The sequence below is a fragment of the Sinocyclocheilus grahami genome, unplaced genomic scaffold (genome assembly GCF_001515645.1).
Source record: "Sinocyclocheilus grahami isolate Dianchi unplaced genomic scaffold, SAMN03320097.WGS_v1.1 scaffold212.1, whole genome shotgun sequence".
In the NCBI taxonomy this organism is placed as follows: Eukaryota; Metazoa; Chordata; class Actinopteri; order Cypriniformes; family Cyprinidae; genus Sinocyclocheilus; species Sinocyclocheilus grahami.
The window spans coordinates 774,603-794,490 of NW_015505391.1; the positions used below are offsets into that span (position 1 = coordinate 774,603).

The 19,888-nt window shown below is 37.4% G+C and overlaps 1 protein-coding gene across 1 annotated transcript in view; it reads right to left on the reverse strand.

The window, feature by feature from the left end:
• Nucleotides 1–13,548, reverse strand: part of LOC107595996 (zinc transporter 5) — a 16,795-nt gene extending 3,247 nt beyond the window's left edge. The window contains exons 1-14 of the mRNA XM_016286597.1: nucleotides 13,147–13,548; nucleotides 12,725–12,847; nucleotides 12,554–12,620; nucleotides 11,860–11,945; nucleotides 11,681–11,768; nucleotides 9,682–9,769; nucleotides 8,735–8,811; nucleotides 8,412–8,582; nucleotides 7,695–7,983; nucleotides 7,282–7,490; nucleotides 3,822–3,979; nucleotides 1,323–1,452; nucleotides 900–1,143; nucleotides 527–753 (exon numbers count right to left, since the gene is read on the reverse strand). Coding sequence (XP_016142083.1) covers nucleotides 527–753; nucleotides 900–1,143; nucleotides 1,323–1,452; nucleotides 3,822–3,979; nucleotides 7,282–7,490; nucleotides 7,695–7,983; nucleotides 8,412–8,582; nucleotides 8,735–8,811; nucleotides 9,682–9,769; nucleotides 11,681–11,768; nucleotides 11,860–11,945; nucleotides 12,554–12,620; nucleotides 12,725–12,847; nucleotides 13,147–13,217 — 2,028 coding nt within the window. The 5' untranslated portion in view covers nucleotides 13,218–13,548. The remainder of the gene's footprint in view (nucleotides 1–526; nucleotides 754–899; nucleotides 1,144–1,322; nucleotides 1,453–3,821; nucleotides 3,980–7,281; nucleotides 7,491–7,694; nucleotides 7,984–8,411; nucleotides 8,583–8,734; nucleotides 8,812–9,681; nucleotides 9,770–11,680; nucleotides 11,769–11,859; nucleotides 11,946–12,553; nucleotides 12,621–12,724; nucleotides 12,848–13,146) is intronic.
• Nucleotides 13,549–19,888: the final 6,340 nt, after the last annotated feature.

Here is a 19,888-nt window from a genome sequence, read left to right on the forward strand (position 1 = left end):
GCCCAGCTAACCAATCACAGCTCATTTCGTATTTCAGAAGGCGAGCCTTCATTTGATACAGGAACTATTTGAGCCGTTCATGCCAGACTGAGGAGAGAGGTGTTGTAATAATGTAAAATATGTGAAAAAGAATATGTTTTTCGAACAACCTAGTTTGAGAGCCTGTTCTAGTACACCCCCAAAACAAAATCAAGACTTTGTAAAAGAGCATAATAGGACCCCTTTCAGTCAAGTCAAGTCACCTTTATTTATATAGCGCTTTTAACAATACACATTGTGTCAAAGCAACTTTACAGCATTAAATAGGAAAAAAGTGTGTCAATAATGCAAAATGACAATAGTAAACACTCAATTTTCAGTTAAAGGCAGTTCATCATTGAATTTAGTGATGTCACCATCTAACTCAGTTGTTTAAATAGTATTGTTTTAGATTGTAATAATTTTTTATAACGTTACTGTTTTTACTGTATTTACACTTAATTATTCCAGACTTTTGACCGGTAGTGTATATTTTTTCTATTCATACCTTTTCAAGAGCAAAGTTAAGGTCCTTTTCATGCTGAGGTGGCGTTCTCAGGAGAAGAACCTCACAGGCGTCCTTTAACAAAGGAATGACACTGAGAAAAATCAGTGTGGCAATAAAGAGCGAACAAATAGGATCTGCGATCAGCCATCCAAACTGTCTGATGAGAATAGTGGATATAATCACACCGACACTGCCCAGCGTGTCAGCAAGCACATGCAGATACACTCCTGCAAATAGGAAATGGGAAATGTCATTCTCAAAAGGCAGGAAATCATCAGGATACATGATAAATGATTATAGACTTCTCCTTTCTGGATGAACTAACCTTATCATCTATGTATTAAACATGTATACACACTCAAATCAGACCCACCTCGCATATTAGCATTCATTCCCCCTCCAGCAGACCCGTGGGAATGCCCGTGGCCGTGGGAGTGACTGTGTCCTCCATGACTATGTCCATGTCCTCCATGGCTGTGTTCTCCACTTCCGTGCCCGTGGTGTGAGTGGCCGTGGTCATGCCCAGAGCAGCTACCTTTGGAGGCCCCATGGGAGTGTGCATGACTGAAGGCACAGATGCCCACCAGATTAACGAGGAGTCCACCAACCGACACCGGCTTTAAGGAACAAATGGAATTAAGGACATGCATAAGCATGAGGTGACAGGATTCTCATGTGAAATGTGAAAGTTTACTTTGCGTTACTTTTGTTTGTTCAACTTAAAGCAAAACCCATTTATGGCAACAATATCTTTGTCAGTCCTGACAACAATGTACAGGAGGTCAGCTGTACATACTGTTAACATGTCTGTGTTGATGTTTGGTGGATCGATGAGTCTCGTGACTGACTCCACAAACACGAAAAAAGCTATGACCATGAGGAACAGGCCATTGATAAACCCAGAGAGGATCTCCACACGACCATACCTGAAATGAGACAAGTCATACTGTTAACAGCGCTAAAATGACAGAACACAATTCCATCATGTTCAGTAATCAGGGTTTCCATGACGTTTCTATCAATTATGATTACTGGATCAACTTTTTAAAATGACTTCTGATTCAGACTAACGTGTTAATGAATCATTTAGACTGTTATGTGAACCAGTTTGATCAATTCATTTTGTAAAGAACAGAATCAAAACAACCGCTTCCTGGTTCCCAGATTAAACACAGCCACGACTCCCTAACAATTACATTTTCAGAAGTGATCATAGAAACACAACTCAGGATGTAGCATCAAACTTTAAAGGGGAAAATGGTTCATTAAAGCAAAAATCTATAAACGGCAACTACACAAGCAAACTGCATTTTTATAATTCAAGTGATCTGAAACCCTCCGCCACAATGGGGGTTGCTGTTGCTATGCTACTTCTAAGTGTTCTGATTCTGAGTGGCTTTTAGCACATTACGGTGTGGTTACTAATGTGTTCAAGGTGGATGCTTACTGAATCTGCACTCAAACCTTTATGACTATCTGTGCTCTGGATATGTCTCAGGTCCCCTCTTCACTATAAAGACTGGAATACACTACACAAATTTTGGCCAGATTTTTGCCCTGATTTGCAGTCTGAACGAGTCTGTGCTAGTTGCAGAAGGTCATAGCAAGTCTGCAAATTTTTCACAAATTTCACAGAATATCAGATAGTATACAGCATTAGAATAGATTCCATCCAGTCAGTGGTTAACAAACATGTTTGACATTTTTAGAGCCAATGTAAAACTAATTGTTGTTATGTGTCTCCTAACAAAGTGAGTTTCAGTTTGGAACAACTTGAAAGTCTGACCGTTTGTGATCCTCGGTCATTTTGATTTCTCTGTAACCATTTACAAAGTCAACATATCTATGATGCCCAGTGATTTAAAATCAGTTCAGATTTAAAAAGTCGTGTAGTTGAAATGTTTTAGTGGAGTCCCAGGTCATGCTCCCTCATAAGGTTTATTTATATGTTTGTTTGCTTATGTTTATTTTTGTAAAATGGTATTTTTTTCGTAAGATGGTGCTATCATCCACACATGCAAAGTTGGTTGATAACATAACTGCAATCAAGTAATAGCCTAGTTAACAATTACTTGTTTAGATAGGATATATAATGTATTTTGTATTATTTAGGCACTCATAGGCTATAGTTTGACAGAATGATCTAATTCAACAAGCCATGGGATGTCAAACTAACTTAACATTTTCTTATATTGATATTGTTTATTTCATCAGACTGATGATTTAATCTATGCCATCTCTGAATATCTGAAGGCCAGTTTTTTCCATCACTCATCATTAGAACCCATTTTACACATGGCTCTCGATTCTGACTTGTACATGCTCTTATGAAAATGTACCATAGTTCTTAACAGCATTTGTTATAAGGCCAGCCTATTATTCATTACCAGTGCAATTACTTTTTTTTTAATAATCTATATATCATTTGTTATGAAAAACAACAGCCTGCACATTTAGAAACGATATCTACAACATGCCACAGTTGTAATATAAATCTATAGGGAAATATCTATTCCCTTAACAGATTATCTATTATAAATTCTACAACAAGTTCAACAAAATGTCCCACAATAAATAAGCCTACAATAAAACGTGATAAATTATTCTGGTAAATGTGGTCATGAGTAGTTTAAAAAGATTTTAATGTTAGTGCTGGTGCAAGATTATGTTATGCGGGTTACCTCCCCCCCCCATCCCCGCTGCAAACTACGCCCTGCGTGTATATTGCATTCCAATTTTTCCAATCATTCCACATTAGCGATATTTCCGCAAAATTTAGTGGAACAGCATAGCAATATATTATGCATAGTCATTATCAAACCAAGCAGCTTTCTGTTAGTCAGCGTGACTTCTGGTAAATGTGGTCATGAGTAGTTTAAAAAGATTTTAATGTTAGTGCTGGTGCAAGATTATGTTATGCGGGTTACCTCCCCCCCCATCCCCGCTGCAAACTACGCCCTGCGTGTATATTGCATTCCAATTTTTCCAATCATTCCACATTAGCGATATTTCCGCAAAATTTTGTGGAACAGCATAGCAATATATTATGCATAGTCATTATCAAACCAAGCAGCTTTCTGTTAGTCAGCGTGACTAACTTGAAAATGAGTGAAATCTGTAAATCATGGATTTCTATTTGAATGACTGGATTTCGTCTGTGAAATTTCACAGAGCAATGGTAAATGTGACCGCACCTTTAAGTCTACAGTATTCTATTTTTTTTGTGCATTTTTATCATCCACAAAACAAAATTGGTGCTAATATGGAATTTTTCTTCAAATTAGCACAACCTTACCCATAGGAATATATCCTGGTCGCTTTCCATCTGGTCATGAGGGCAGCAAACAACCCCAGAACCAAAGCCGAGCAGTCAAACAGCATGTGGAATCCATCAGAGATCAGCCCCAGACTATTGGTCCACACACCATAGAAGAGCTCCACAAACGTGAAGGCCTGAATCAAGATCAACAAGATTGTTTATATACTGTTAAAATGGGTCATTTATTAAAATCTAGGTACGTTAAAGCAGATAGACAGTTTACATTTCAATGCCACAATTTTCTGTAGACTAGGACATTTGTACCATACAACCATTCCCTGTAAATATGACTTGTCTTAAAGAAATAACAAAAAAATTGTAAGCTATTAACATTAAAGGACTTAAATTGAGTGTCTTCTACAGTGGGGAAAAAATTTATTTGATCCCCTGATGATTTTGTAAATTTGCCCATTTACAAAGAAATGAAGGGTCTGTAATTTTAATGGTAGGTTTATTTCAATGGATAGAAACAGAATACCAACCAAAAAAAATCCAGAAAAACACATTATATAAAGGTTAGAGATTGATTTGCATTTCAGTGAGTGAAATAAGTATTAATCCCCTACCAACCAGCAAGAATTCTGGCTCCCACAGATTGGCCTCGGTCTGGAGCTCCATGCAAGATCTTGCCTCATGGGGTAAGGATGATCACGAGAAAGGTGAGGGATCAGCCCTGAACTACACGGGAGGAGCTTGTTAATGATCTTAAGGCAGTTGGGACCACAGTCACCAAGCAAAACATTGGTAACACACTACGCCGCAAGGGACTGAAATCCTGCAGCACCCGCAAGGTTCCCCTGCTCAAGAAGGCACATGTACAGGCCCATTTAAAGTTTGCCAATTCAGAGAAGGCTTGGCAGAAAGTGCTGTGGTCAAATGAGACCAAAATTAAGCTCTTTGGCATTAACTCGACTCGTCGTGTTTGGAGGGAGAGAAATGCTGACTATAGACCTATTCGGACGGTAATTGTTTCTCATGTGGACGTCAGTAAAAATACATTTGCATGGCACCTCAGTGATAAAACTCATGCATTCGGATGGTGATTTATTCATGGTGGAGGAGTGAGTTTAGTGGGAACGCGCGTGCTGCTCACGTGGTCGGTTGCATGATTGTCTGCTGTGAATAAAATGGCACATGCTTGGAATAATGAGAATAAATGAATATTTAATGTAAAAACAATATCGTATCTTTATTATTTAAATATCCTGTTTAAAAATAGAAAGACAGACGCGCTATTATAGGCTAGAAGATGAATGGTTTGTCTTGCAATTCTCTCAAATGATGTCATTTTTAATATGGGGAATTTAGTGGAAATAATAATGCAGCTTTTTATTTACATGAAGTAAGCATGAAGCTGCTTGGTTTATATTTTTAATGTAATAATATATAATAGGCTACGTATTTTAAAATGGTATTGTACACCTGTTGCTGCCAGAATAACGGCCCATTTTAAATGTAGCCTAATGTGCTTTATTTCTCTTTCTTCTTTTTGTTCTCAAGATCTTCCAGCCGAATAAATATTGTTCTTAAATACTTTCCAACATTTCCGTAATAAATGTAGGCTATATCTTTAAAATGCGTGCAAATTACGGCGAAGCTCAACACCTATCATACGGTGCTCTGCAGTGGACAAAAAGATTTAAACAATTAATTTTTTATTGATTTCTTTTTGTAAACTCGAAGATGTGGATTCGGATGGTAATTAAATCACCACACGACCTTGGTGTTTGCCAAAAAACAGTAGGTAATTCGACCGGGGATTTTTTACACGAGTGGTCGGAGAAAAACACAGACATTCTGGAATCGGACGGCAATAAAATCACAGACTACTCTCTGTAAATGGTGAAAATCCCTTACGTCCCCCTGAGAAACAATTACTGTCTGGATAGGGCTTATGACCCCAAGAACACCATCCCTACAGTCAGCTTTGGGGCTGTTTTTCTGCTAAGGGTACAGGACGACTTCACCGCATTGAGGGGCAAATGGACGAGGCCATGTACTGTAAAATCTTGGACGAGAATCTCCTTCCCTCAGCCACAACACTGAAGATGGGTCATGAATGGGTCTTCCAGCATGACAATGACCCGAAACATACCACTAAGGCAACAAAGGAGTGGCTCAAGAAGAAGCACATTAGCCACGTTTCCACTGTTGGGCCAAAAGCGGGCGTGCCAGGGCCAGTCGCGTTTCCACTGTCACTTCCGGGGCTTGATCATACCTCGTTCGTGCTTCCTCGGGGCCAACGGCCCAGGTTTTTTGGCCCGACGAAAACCTTGGGCCAAAGCGGGCCAGCTGGGGCTAGAGGAGTGGTTATGAACAAAGGCAGTTTCTCCGCGTCTGGAGAGCATCAGCGCCATGGATCATTTCATAAAGTTAACAGCTATAACACCAGCATTAAAGACTTTTAAAATTATTTTAGTTAAAAATTCACTTTCAGACAGCAGCGAGTGTTTTAAATAACTTGAACCGAAGTGGATTATGATCACCATACAAGGCAGAAATATTTATAAGCGATGCAAAAGACTATGCACGCTAGTATAGTTCCATAGTAAACATGGTAAATACGACCGCTTGAAGAAATCAGACATAAGCTTCTTATTTTCTATCACAATCGTGTATTTATTTAGTAACATTTTATTTGTCATAGGTCTCGTCTCGACAGTTTAGCTCTGCATACGTCATAAAAATATAATAATGGTTTTTGTTCGGGAGCTTTTATAAAAATATAGAAATTATCATTCTTTCTAAATGTGATGCATATACGGTGACTACAAATAAACAGAAACAGACTCGACTGAATAAGTAGGTAGGCTATATTCATACCGCTATATTTCTGTGTGACTAATTTTCAATTCTGATAAATGAATTCATTATGATCAATGTATCACTTATTATTGTAAAACATTGATGCTTTTGGATTTAAATCTTTAAAGCATACAAACAAACGGACACTTTTATAATGTTCATTTTGTGATCGCGCTAGTTCCAGTGACTTATTTCATATTAGTTTTCTGATAACTTCTCTTTCTTGGTGAAATGATGGGGTTGCGTGACGTTGTTCCTGAGAGGCGTGTAAAGGGCGGGCTTTAGTGAAGCACAGTGGAGCTTCTGGCCCGACAGTGGAAACGCAGCGTGATTTTGGCCTCGGTGCTACAGGTCCGAGCCAAGTACAAAGTCATGTTTTGCTTGGGGATCAAATAGTTATTTCACTCACTGAAATGCAAATTAATTTCTAACCTTTATATAATGTGTTTTTCTGGATTTTTTTGGTTGGTATTATGTCTCTACATGTTAAAATAAACCTACCATAAAATTACAGACCCTTCATTTTTTTTGTAAGTGGGCAAACTTACAAAATCAGCAGGGGATCAAATAAATATTTTCCCCACTGTACACTCATTGACCAAAATCTAATAAAAACATGAGCTAAGCGTACCAGGTTGAGACATAGAAAGTAGAAGATCTGCCGTGAATCATATTCCTCCAGGATCTGTTTGAGCGAGTCTTTGATGAAGCGAGGCAGAGACTGAGATGTGTGCTGGAGCGCATCTCCCATGAAGTTGTACAGAGGAGTTCCTTCAGGGGAATAACCCACCAATGTTCCCTTCTGACCCTTTGAAGATGGGGCTGACAGTATGCTATCAGCTGAAAACATCAAATGGTTCAATCAATTAGGAAAAAGTAAAATGTATTGTTTTAAAACAGTAAATGTTTTAACATTTACAACATTGTGATGAGAATTTGTACTTTTTTTTTTCTTTCTCAGATTGCTTCTGTGACGGGAGAATATATAAAACTTTCAAACTTTTAAAAAGAACATTAAATCTTCTATCAGAGATATAAACTTACCCATGATGAAGAAGCAGGCGCTGACCAGGACTCCACCTGATAGCACATGCTCAGTGCTACTCTGCTGGACTGACTTACTCACGCCTCTGAGCTGGTCGGTTAGTGGGTGGGTCCAGAAGTTTGCCAGCAGCAGGCCGCTGAGGAACAGGAAGATGGAGCCATATCGAGCGCAGCGTGAGGTTTCCAGCTTTGCCATGCAGATGGATTCCACGTAAAAGTCCAGTATCATCACAGAGAAGATGATCATGGCGAATGGCAAGATGAGGCCAGACCAGGATTCTACCTTACTCTGAGGATTTTCATTTTAAAAAGGTCAAGAACTTATAGAAATGTCTGTATAATCTAAAATGCTTATATTAAGATCAATATATTGCAACATGGTACACTATTTTGATTGAAAAAAAATGTATACTCTGATTGCCACTGAAATCAGAATTGAAGTTGTGTGGCTTTTAGTCCATGTCTGTTAGTTTTAGGTCATATAAATATACTAGTGTACTCCTAAAAGTCGATAAATTAGAAGTACTAACAGCCTCCAACTAGTAATAATAAGACTAATTTCAATTTGATACTACAGTATCTATACAGTATGCTGCATCCCCAGGTCATTTTCCAGGTCTAGAAATCACACTTATCCTACCACAAAGTTTGGACGTTTACAAAGCACCCCAGGTTGAGAACCACTACATTACGAAGAAAGCTTCTGCTGGTCCTTACCTCAGTGGTCGCAGACAGCACTATGACCCAGGGCAGTAGAACTACAGCGGACACCAGGCTAGATAAAGCATGAAGGCGTTTTGCGCCCCCAATATCCACTGACAATTTTCTAGATGCTGTGTTGAAGGCCACTTTCAGGCACAGAGCTAGAACCAGAAGAACCACTCCACCCTACTCAGAAAATGAAAGTTAATCACCATGATCTCGCTGATTCGCCATCAGATCACACCATTAGTGAATAAATGAGTCTGTACTGAAGTAAACAATGACACAACACTCAGGAGCAGCATTTAAAGGTTTTAAAATAGTGATCAAAAACACACCTTGTGGTCCGCCACACCTAAAAATGCAATTCCTGTGTACAGGGCATGGGTAAGAGCACTGTCATGGTGTCCCTCGGCTATAAGAAGTAGAGTTAAAGTATATAGAGTTGTAGATAACACCACAAAGTTAAAAGTGCCAAATACTAGGGGTGTAACAATATATTGCAATACAAAAATGCAACAATATGTACTGTGAAGAGTCTCTCTCTCTATTGTGTATAGTTCACTAAAAATTTAAATTTAGACAGATTTAATTTAACATTATATATGGTAAATAAACAAATAAAAAATAAAATACATTATTTAATAAAATATAATATCAAAAAAGTTTTTTTTAATGTAAGTAATCAGGGACAGAGACATATTACGCATATGTAAGCATATGCGTATATAATTCAGCATTTTTAGCCAAGCAGAATCATGAATATTTCTATTCTGATGTTACCATAGGGCAATGGTAACACCGGAATAGAAATATTCATGATTTTGCTTAGCTAAAAATGCAGAATGCACATGTACATGGCGGAGAAGGAGCAAAGTCCAAGCAGATTCAAGTTCAACCCTGATGCAATACCAAATTTTGTTAAATGTTTATATGTCTTAGAAGTAATAATTTAAATAACCATTTTATCTCTATTTTGGCTTTGTTTGAAAAGTATAGTGAGAGTATTAGTATTGTATGAGATCAGTATCGTGTATTGAACCAAATCGTGACTTGAGTGGACTGTTAACACCCCTACCAAATACACACTCATGATGGTGACTGTAAATGTCATTCCAAATAATACAATTCTTATGAAATAACTTTTTCCACCTTTGAAATGACTATCCTTTTCATCTAAAAACAATCAATAATTTTTAAATTTTGCCTGCATGGTGTCATAAAATTAGACATTACACCTTCATATAATAACAGTAAAAACATATTTGTAGTCTTTAAAGGATACGGTGCTCTGCCATTTTTGCCATGAGATCATCATTATCAAAGAGCAATAGGCAGATCACAGCAATTATGAAGAAAGCAGCACCCCTCGTCTATAAAAAAAAGAAAAGAAAAGAAAAAGAAAAGAGCAGAGAAATGTACCAGCTGGTATTCAGTTGTGGTCAAAAGTTTACATACACTTTGCAGTATCTGCAAAATGTGAATTATTTTTACCAAAATAAGAGGGATCATAAAAAATGCATGGTATTTTTTATTTGGTACTGACTTGACCTATAAAAATTACCTCGTTTAATGATGATCCACAGCTGTGTGTGTGTTTTTTTTTTTGTGATAGTTTTTCATGAGTCCCTTGTTTGTCTTGAACTGCCTGCTGTTCTTCAGAAAAATCCTTCAGGTCCCAGAAAATTCTTTGGTTTTCCAACATCTTTTGCGTATGATTTTGAGATCCATCTTTTCACACTGAGAATAACTGAGGGCAATTATTACAAAAAGTATCAGACCCCCTTCTTGAATCAGGCATGTATTTTTTTTACTGTACAAATAAAAGCAGCCTTGCTGAGAAGAGACTTCTTTTAAACATTAGACAATATTACAGATCTCAATTTGAACACTATATGTGTATAATAAATGCATTAACAGAGCTGTTGTAATTATTATTATTATCATTATTATTGTCTTTTTATTTTTTCAGAACAACAGTAAAATTACAATACTAACATTTATGAATGTTGATGGAGCTCTTGCTTTTCTCAACTTTTATTTTGTCGGAAATGGGCAGGAAGACCTCAATGCTTCTTTTTGTTGACAACAGTAGATTTATAAATGAGTCTCATTACGAATACGTCGTACGTATCGCTTTGTCACATACCTTGTAAAAAAATCATAAAAATGTGACTGAGCAACTGACGAGTAACACTGGTTCAGCGCAGATCTGTCAGAATATATGCAATGCGTGCGTGTATTAGAAAACATAACGTTCTGCAGTTTATTTACTAATTGTTTAAGGCCATTTCGCGATGTCAATCATCATACACTAACCAGCAACAATCACCCCTTCCTCTTCTCATTGAAGACATGCGAGGCAGTCCTAAACAGTCTCTCGCTGTCGGTGCTTGTAATGATTTTTGCATCTTTCTCGGACAGTTTAAATGCTTCCACACTGCTGACATGCGTGTATAAAGCAGGGGTGCCCAACCCTGCTCCTGGCGATCGACTGTCCTGCAATGTTTAGCTCCAACTCTAATAAAAGACAACTGCATTTAATTTTTAAGTGATCCTGAAGATCTTAATTAGTTGCTTCAGGTGTGTTTGATTAGGGTTGGAGCTGAACTTTGCAGGACAGTCAATCGCCAGGAGCAGGGTTGGGCACCCCTGGTATAAAGAGTGCGCGCCTCTCACACCGTGTCTACACCGGACGCAAACGGCGCGACATCAGTGATGCTGCCTACACTGGATGCGGCGCAGTGCGACACGACAAATCCCCGACAGAAAACTGCTGCCGCGTTCTATTTATGACATACTGACACAAATTTCAAATGATTTTCAACGGTCGCTTTGTCACGTCCAGTGTACTAGACATACTTTTTTGGTGTTGCGGCACGGAGCGGCGCGGCACGGCACGACACGACAACTGTCGCGTTCCGGTGTAGACACGGTGTCACTCTATGCTGGTTGCTATTTGATAGCGTCACGTCATTGTTCGGTACAGTTTATTCTGTCTTTTCTCTTATTCGGCCTAACACCGAAATAGCTTTTTTTGCTATTTGCGGCCGAATAATTTCGGTTGCCGAACATTCGGTGCATCCCTAGGAAATAAACACAAGAAGCACTATTAATACACAGTTTACAACATTGATTAGAATAGTATAAGTTAGAACAATGAGGGATTAAAGAATAGTGAAGTTTTCTTTTTTTAACAGGACGCGGTTAGGTGCTGACAGAAGAGATGAGTTTTCAGTTGGGTCTTTTCTTTGATACAGTTATGATTTCTCTAGAATTCTGACCTTAGAAGGTCCCCCTCCAGAGCTGGTGAAGAGAACGCTGAGGAGAGAGATCACCACCAGATCACTGTGCTCAAACAGCAAAAGGGTCCTGAAAGAAATCACATCCGTTTAGGCCAAATGCTTGTTAAATGACAGAGGGAGGAAGATGCTAATTTCTAGATTTAGCCCAAAAAACAAACCTGAGTGGTCCACAGAGTGTCAACCCAAAGAAACCCAACAGGGAGATGACACAGCTCATGACAGCATGCTTGAGGATTTTAATCCACTGAAATCAGAAGTTAAACAGATGAAATACCATGTTCATAACAGGCACAAAATCCATATGAAATCTTATTACATGCCATTTTTGCTGTAACTTTTAATACAATCAATATTAAATGGTATTAAATAGTTTATGTCAGTTGAGAAGTTCATTGATGCATCGTGCAAAATTAGACCAGGAATGTGTATTAAGTAAACAGTGTCTTATTGCCTCTAAAGGGTTAGTTCAATCATAACCCAAAGGTTGCAGGTTCGAGTCTCGTACCGGCAGGGATTGTAGGTGGGGGGAGTGAATGTACAGCGCTCTCTCCCACCTTCAATACCACGACTGAGGTGCCCTTGAGCAAGGCACCGAACCCCCAACTGCTCCCCGGGCACCGCAGCAAAAAATGGCTGCCCACTGCTCCGGGTGTGTGTTCACGGTGTGTGTGTGTTCACTGCTGTGTGTGTGCACTTTGGATGGGTAAATGCAGAGCACTAATTCCGAGTATGGGTCACCATACTTGGCCACATGTCTCTTCACTTAAAAAAAAAAAATGATGACAGTAGTTTCACTTTTGGCTGAACTAACCCTTTAAGTGGTAAGAACTTCAAAATTGAAGAACATACTACCTGTCTCTTAGGAATCATTTTTCCAGATGAAAATGGCTTTTGAAAGAAAACCAGTATCACCGCACACCTATGCAGAAAAGGAGGAATTTATATAATCAAACTACTGTAAATCAACAATCATGACAACATTCACAATCTGTAATATATTCATTTTATGATGTCATTCCTTACCCCATTTTCAAAATAAAGAGAAACTGTACAATGTGCACAACTTTAAGGAGATCATATGACTCAAATATCCCAAAAGCCTTCAGCAGCTTGGTAAAGTAGAGTAATACTATGTACCGGGTCAGTCTGGAAATAAAAAACAAAAACGCATTCAGTTGAAGTAGAAAAGTAAAAACCGACAAGAACAAGTTGGGCTGCTCTTACCAAAAACTACAATGTTATTACCATAAAAATACCATGAAACCCATTGCAATACCATAGGTTTTGGACACTACCATCATGGTAATACCAAAGTGTTCTCTAAATGTGGTAACCAACCAAGGCAATGCATATACCTCACAAAAAAAGTGTAACATGGAACAGCCAAAGTAATTGTTGTTTTGAGTAACGTTATTTAAGGAAATATTAACAGATACTTGTCTTACCTGGCATCTGGAGTCTCAACTCGTCCCAGCTTCCCACCTGAGATGACATTACTGCTGTATTTTTCGTCCATGCTTCTGCTGTGTGCGTTTATGTCTTAGATATTTCACTGTTTATCTATTTGAGAGCTCATCATTGAGAAGCAAAGACTGTTAGCCTGTTTAGACAGCTGAAAGCGATAATAACCGCACAATTGAGGGCTCTTTGGTGCTGAAATCGCTCATGTACTACTGACCAACGGCGCCGAATCCTGAAACAAAAACCGTTGATTTTCGAAATACATATTTAATGAAAATAACCTGTTTTAACTAGCTAGCAGCTACACGGTTAAGTGCGGCGGTAGTTGAAGTGACGTGAACATTTCCCCACATATGGCATCCATCTGTGACGCTTTTCAAAATACAAGTCTTGTTCTTCTTCTTCGTTGACGTTTTATGGCAGTTGGCAAACCAGCTTTAAGTGCATTTACCGCCACCTACTAGGATGGAGTGTCGAGCATTGACGTTAAAGGAAAACAAAAAAACAAAAACAAAATAAAAATAAAATAAAATAAAAATAAATAAATAAAATTAGTAGTGACTCTTTAAATCTTGTTTATTAACTCTGTGTAATACTTAAATAATATGTGAAACATTTTTAGAGTCACATCTTTATTTAACAATTTCTGAAGTGAGATCTGATGTACAGTGGGTACGGAAAGTATTCAGACCCCCTTAAATTTTTCACTCTTTGTTATATTCCATCCATTTGCTAAAATCATTTAAGTTAATTTTTTTTCCTCATTAATGTACACACAGCACCCTATATTGACAGAAAAACACAGAATTGTTGACATTTTTGCAGATTTATTAAAAAAGAAAAACTGAAATATCACATGGTCCTAAGTATTCAGACCCTTTGCTGTGACACTCATATATTTAACTCAGGTGCTGTCCATTTCTTCTGATCATCCTTGAGATGGTTCTACACCTTCATTTGAGTCCAGCTGTGTTTGATTATACTGATTGGACTTGATTAGGAAAGCCACACACCTGTCTATATAAGACCTTACAGCTCACAGTGCATTTCAGAGCAAATGAGAAAGAGATAATTGTTTTTGTTTGTATTCTGAACAAACTTTGTAAAATGTCTGATAACATGTCTTGTCTAGTGGAAGAGTTACCACTCTTTAAACTTGATAGTGCTGAAAAAGAGTTTCTGAAAAAAACATATGACTACTTCAGGTATATTAATGCCTTCAACCCACTGAAGAGCCAATAATATGGCAATCATTTCTGTTGTATAAACTGATAGGTGATTAGATGTTCTTTTTGCTATTCTATACCTGAACCTTGGAATATATATTGCTGCTGCTGTGCGTCCTGTTTCATGATCTTTAGATCCATCTGTATATATATGAGTTACTGATATATATTTCTGATCTAAATATGTCTGTTTTTATCATTTATACTTACTAAAACCTGAAGGTCAACTGCAGGCATTGGAAATAACCATGGAGGTGTTACTGGCAACACAACAGTATTGCAAACATCACAATGACTTATTCCAATTTGATGTGCCTCACTATTTGCTTTCCATCCAAAACTATTTATATTTATGAATTCATGATCCCAACAGTTTTCTAATACTTTTTTAACTGGATGTATTTCTGAAAGCCCTTTTACTAAACTACACGCCATTCAAAACACTTGCAATTAGTAGTGTTGATATTAGATGACATCATAGGGACGCACATGAAAATCTTAACAGAAGAGTATATGAGCTTCTATGCTAATTACATGAAATGTGCAAAGTCGTTTTTTATGTTATGGTGTCATTAGACATTTAGATTTATACCCCTTAATGGCTTTCATGGAGTCCCTGCAGAGTTATGGTGCTGCATATTTAGTTAATTGCTCTCGTCAAATATATGGATTCCACTTCTATTGTTTCTCACACCAACAAGTGAAGCAATTTAAACACATGTTAATAGGATTTATTGAGAGGTGTGTTCACAAGATTAAGAACATCCAGATGAAGGTAAATAACATCATGACATTTAAAGTCATTCATGTTGTCCAAGTGCAGCTAGAACACATAGAGTTTGATTTTTATTTTTTGCAGTTAATATTTTGTCATCCCTGCTTTCAATACCAAGGCTTGTGGTTTCAGGCATATGCATTTTTTTGGTGCCACAGAACACGAATTCTAATAAAGACTAAAGATTTTCAGTTCATTACAATGTAAAGATCAAAACATACATTTTACAGACTTTGTGTTTATAGACAGGTGCAATGGATGCCATGGAGTCCCTGCAGAGTTATGGTGCTGCATATTTAGTTAATTGCTCTCGTCAAATATATGGATTCCACTTCTATTGTTTCTCACACCAACAAGTGAAGCAATTTAAACACCACATGTTAATAGGATTTATTGAGAGGTGTGTTCACAAGATTAAGAACATCCAGATGAAGGTAAATAACATCATGACATTTAAAGTCATTCATGTTGTCCAAGCGCAGCTAGAACACATAGAGTTTGATTTTTATTTTTTGCAGTTAATATTTTGTCATCCCTGCTTTCAATACCAAGGCTTGTGGTTTCAGGCATATGCATTTTTTTGGTGCCACAGAACACGAATTCTAATAAAGACTAAAGATTTTCAGTTCATTACAATGTAAAGATCAAAACATACATTTTACAGACTTTGTGTTTATAGACAGGTGCAATGGATGAGGCTTTTAGTAAAGTTCTATAGAGTATGAATATGGGTAGTAAGTATACATTAAATTCACCTCTTGGGATAGGAAAGTGTCCATCCAATGCACCCTCCAGAATCTCGTTGGAAGTTATAGGTAAACCAGGAACTTTTACTTTTCTACTCCCCCCCCCAATACTCCGAATACGGACATACTATCCTTTTTGCATACTGTTTTTCACCAGCTATATAATATGAAAGTATTCCGTTTCAGATGCATCGATAGATATACATTAAAGGAAGGACCCAGAATGTCAAGTCAAGAGATTTGGAGTTGGGCTCTTCCAGCAACATCATGGCAAGCACTATTCCACAACCAACTAGAAACCGCCAACAACACCTTGACAATTCCTTGGTGAGCATCAGTGATGTTTAATCATGTTTAAAAACATTATGTCACAGTAAACCCTGCTGAATGTTTACCCAAAAGCTGTGAATTTCAGCTCTTTTCAGCTCTAATCTGACATAAGTGCCATGACATTATCCATTTTGCCAATCTGGGTAGTGGGGTACTTGGATTAAAACTCATTGCATAGTGAGTTTATTTTGGGACTTCCAATGGATAAAAAATGGATTAGAGCTCAGTAAATCCCCCAGAACTCTTAGTGCTAAGGCCCTCAAAAGTCTGCTGGAGTGACATCTCATATTCTCACATCTCCATCATCTCCATTTCGGAATGATAGTCTTCTGCTAAACATAGATTTGACATCCTATCTGATGAAAAGATTTGCTGTTTTAGGTGTGCTTGGCAATCAATGGAAATCTTTAAGAACGGAGTGTTCTGCCTGCCGAAGTGCTTTAGATGTTTGATGTGGAGAAGGATGCAACTAAAAATAAGCTGATAGGCGATGACTGTAAAAGTGTGGTGCTTAGGACACAAGTTTGACCGGCAGCCTTTTCTATTCACTTATCTTTTTTGGTGCTTTTTTATGATTTATTATCTATTTGTTTATTCAATTTAATTAATTTATTTATTTATTGAAAATGTGAAAGGAGCTACGCTAAAATTCAGAAAATAAAAGAAAGGAAATCAAGACTTATGTCCTTGAACACTCCGCATTCAGATGGTGCAGATGTCCTTGTGACTGCATCTGCTAAATTATTCATAGCTTATAGTGATCTCTGATAGGCTGCGCTTTTTCAATTAGGCACAATAGCCTAGTGCTCAGAGTATTTTTTTCCTGTTTAAGTGAATTAGAAGCCCTACAACCTCATCTCCAGGGATATTAATCTCATAATCTCTGGAGAGCTTTGAACTCGATGTGCATTTTCTGAGCCTGCTTGCCCATGTAATAAACATAGATTGAGCTCTGAAATTATTGACCTGATTTGACTTTTTGACCATATTGCCATAATGTTTCCCCCCCCCCTTAAAAATCACCAATTATTATATAGGATTTCAGTTACAGCAACAATTCCAGACAATAAGCCAAACACAACTGAAAGAACATTTCAAATATTATATTAAGGAGTGCTAAGGAGTGCATTACTTGTACAATGACATATTCTATTAAATACAGAATATACTATTCTGTATTTCATTGAACTGCTTCTACCACAAGGTAAAGGAACATCCTTTCTTAGGCACAATGCAAAACACAATAGTGAATACATTTGAATGTATAAATAGTTCAATACATAGTTAATAAATGATAGTTTCTTAATAATAAAAATCAGAATAAAAACTGCTTATAGATGGCTCACAGTTGGCTAGTAACGTAGCATTTATATAGAGTGCTGCAGTGATGGCACACATTCGATTTTTTGTAGGCCAAACCCCGGAAATGATTTTGCATTTTAGCACTTCTGGTTTCATCATCTAAGTCAAAGGGTTTTTTGAATGGGTTTTTGGTTTAATGTCTGAAATAAGGTCTGTGGTAAACAAGCGATTCTAGCACTATATTTATGTGTATGTGTGTGTGTGTGTGTCTATGTATTATCGGATTAATACTTAAGGCTTCTTATAGTATTTTTTCAGCCCCACACATTAAATCTAACTCCAGTCACAAATCACTTAGCATGCTGTATCAAAATTAATTAATTAATGCAATATGTATTCATAACAGCATTGCTTTAAATGAAGGTTGTGTCTTTTGTTATCATATCACATACAGCGAGGGCACATTGCCAAAGACAAGATGAATCATTGATCTTGAAGGGAATTACCATGACAGATAGCAGCAGGGTTACTGAAGGGCATGACTAAAAGAAAAAGGAAAGAGAATCATTTTTGCGCAGTTTCTTTTTCTGTTCATGGTTCTTGGTACTAGTGCGGAAGTTTTTGCACCTGTATTAAATTGGGAAGTGCGTAACCTCACAGGCTAAGCAAGATCAGTGCCTTGCTCAAGCAGAAAACATCAAACTAAATCCTTTTCCTAGAAGCAGCATCGGCGGGTTGCACTGGTGTAATGACACTCATAGAGCAGGCCATGGAATGATAATCACTGCTTATGAAATGAGCTGTTGGCAATGCTTGGCATCAGCTTATAACCTGCGTAACCTACACAGAACTGTCAATCTGTTAGAATTAGAATCAGAATAAGAAGATATTCCTGATGTGTCAAGTTTTCTTTTATTGAAAGACCATATGACTATAACGTATATGCTCAGATGGTATGTTATTTATTAATTAATGTGTATATTGTGTTGACGACTTTGGGTTAGTTCACACAGAATACAAGGACAAATGTTGATGAATGCACTTTTACTTAGAATAAAAGTAAATGGGGACTTGGGCTGTGAGATCCAAAATGACAAAGAAACTCCACAGATGTATGATAAATATGGTCAATATGACTTTGGCACTATTTTCTCACACAAAGATAACAGGTACCTTCAGAACTCTTGGAATATATGGCAAAATATTCATTTTTGGCCACCTTTGTCACTTTCATTCATTATATGGAAAAGAGCAGCAGGGACTAAATAGTTTCAAAGTCATACTGTTTTGGAATTAGTTTGAGAGTGAGTATGCTATTAACTATTCCTTTAGGTGTTTTTGCTCATTAAACCCTAAATATATATAAACCCACAAGTTTAGTGCTGCATCCTTTTCACAATTCTTCTTACAGATACATTGAAGGAGCAATACTTCAGTTTCATAGATATGCCTGGCAAACCATTAACAGCTTATTGCATAAGAGTAAACTAATGATCTGAGCTCTTTCAAGTGTACACTTTAAACCTTTATCTTATCTTCATACCACACATCAGAGCCTCAGGACCCTCAGTCGAGTCAAAAGCACCCAATCCATTCAGTCAATATTATAAAATAAAGGGAAAAAAGGATTTAAAAAAAAAATATGTAAACGAATGCATCTTGGCACATTAAATGAAACTACTATTGATTTGACATTAGTTGCTATGTTTGAATTAATTGACAAGTATAGTTCCAGAAGCTGGCAATCCTTTATTAGAGGCAAGCATGAATTCTACACTGCAAATTGTTTTTGAAATTGAAATATTGTTATAAATGCTATTTCTCAGCATTCTAATCAGATTTGTATTTTAACAAAGTCAAAAGCTTATTACTTGTGAACCCGTGGCAGGGTTATTGCCATGTAGAAGATTGATAATGTATCTAGGCCAACAGGTGGAACAGCCAGGGCTGGCTTGTCCTACAGGTGATATGTGTAGTTGCCTGGGGCCCCAAAGTGCCTGGGGGCCCTTTAAGGAGATGTAAATGTAACTGTTTTAGTATGGTTACTGCCAAGTAAATATTCTTTGTTCTCCATTAAAAAATGCGATTGGCACCACACAGCATATTGCATATACAAGCAGATGTGCATGGACCTCATTCTTTAACAAATAGACCACAGTTCCACCAAAAAATAAGTGAAAAGATAAGCTTTCAGTCATCAAATAACAAGTAGCTTAAATCATAATAATTACAGCAAAAGCATAAACAGATGCAAGCATCGCTGATATATTATTTACAAATTCCTTCATCAAAAGTGCTCAAGTTGTTGAAAATATACAAAACGGGTCACAGAAATGATTGCTTTGCA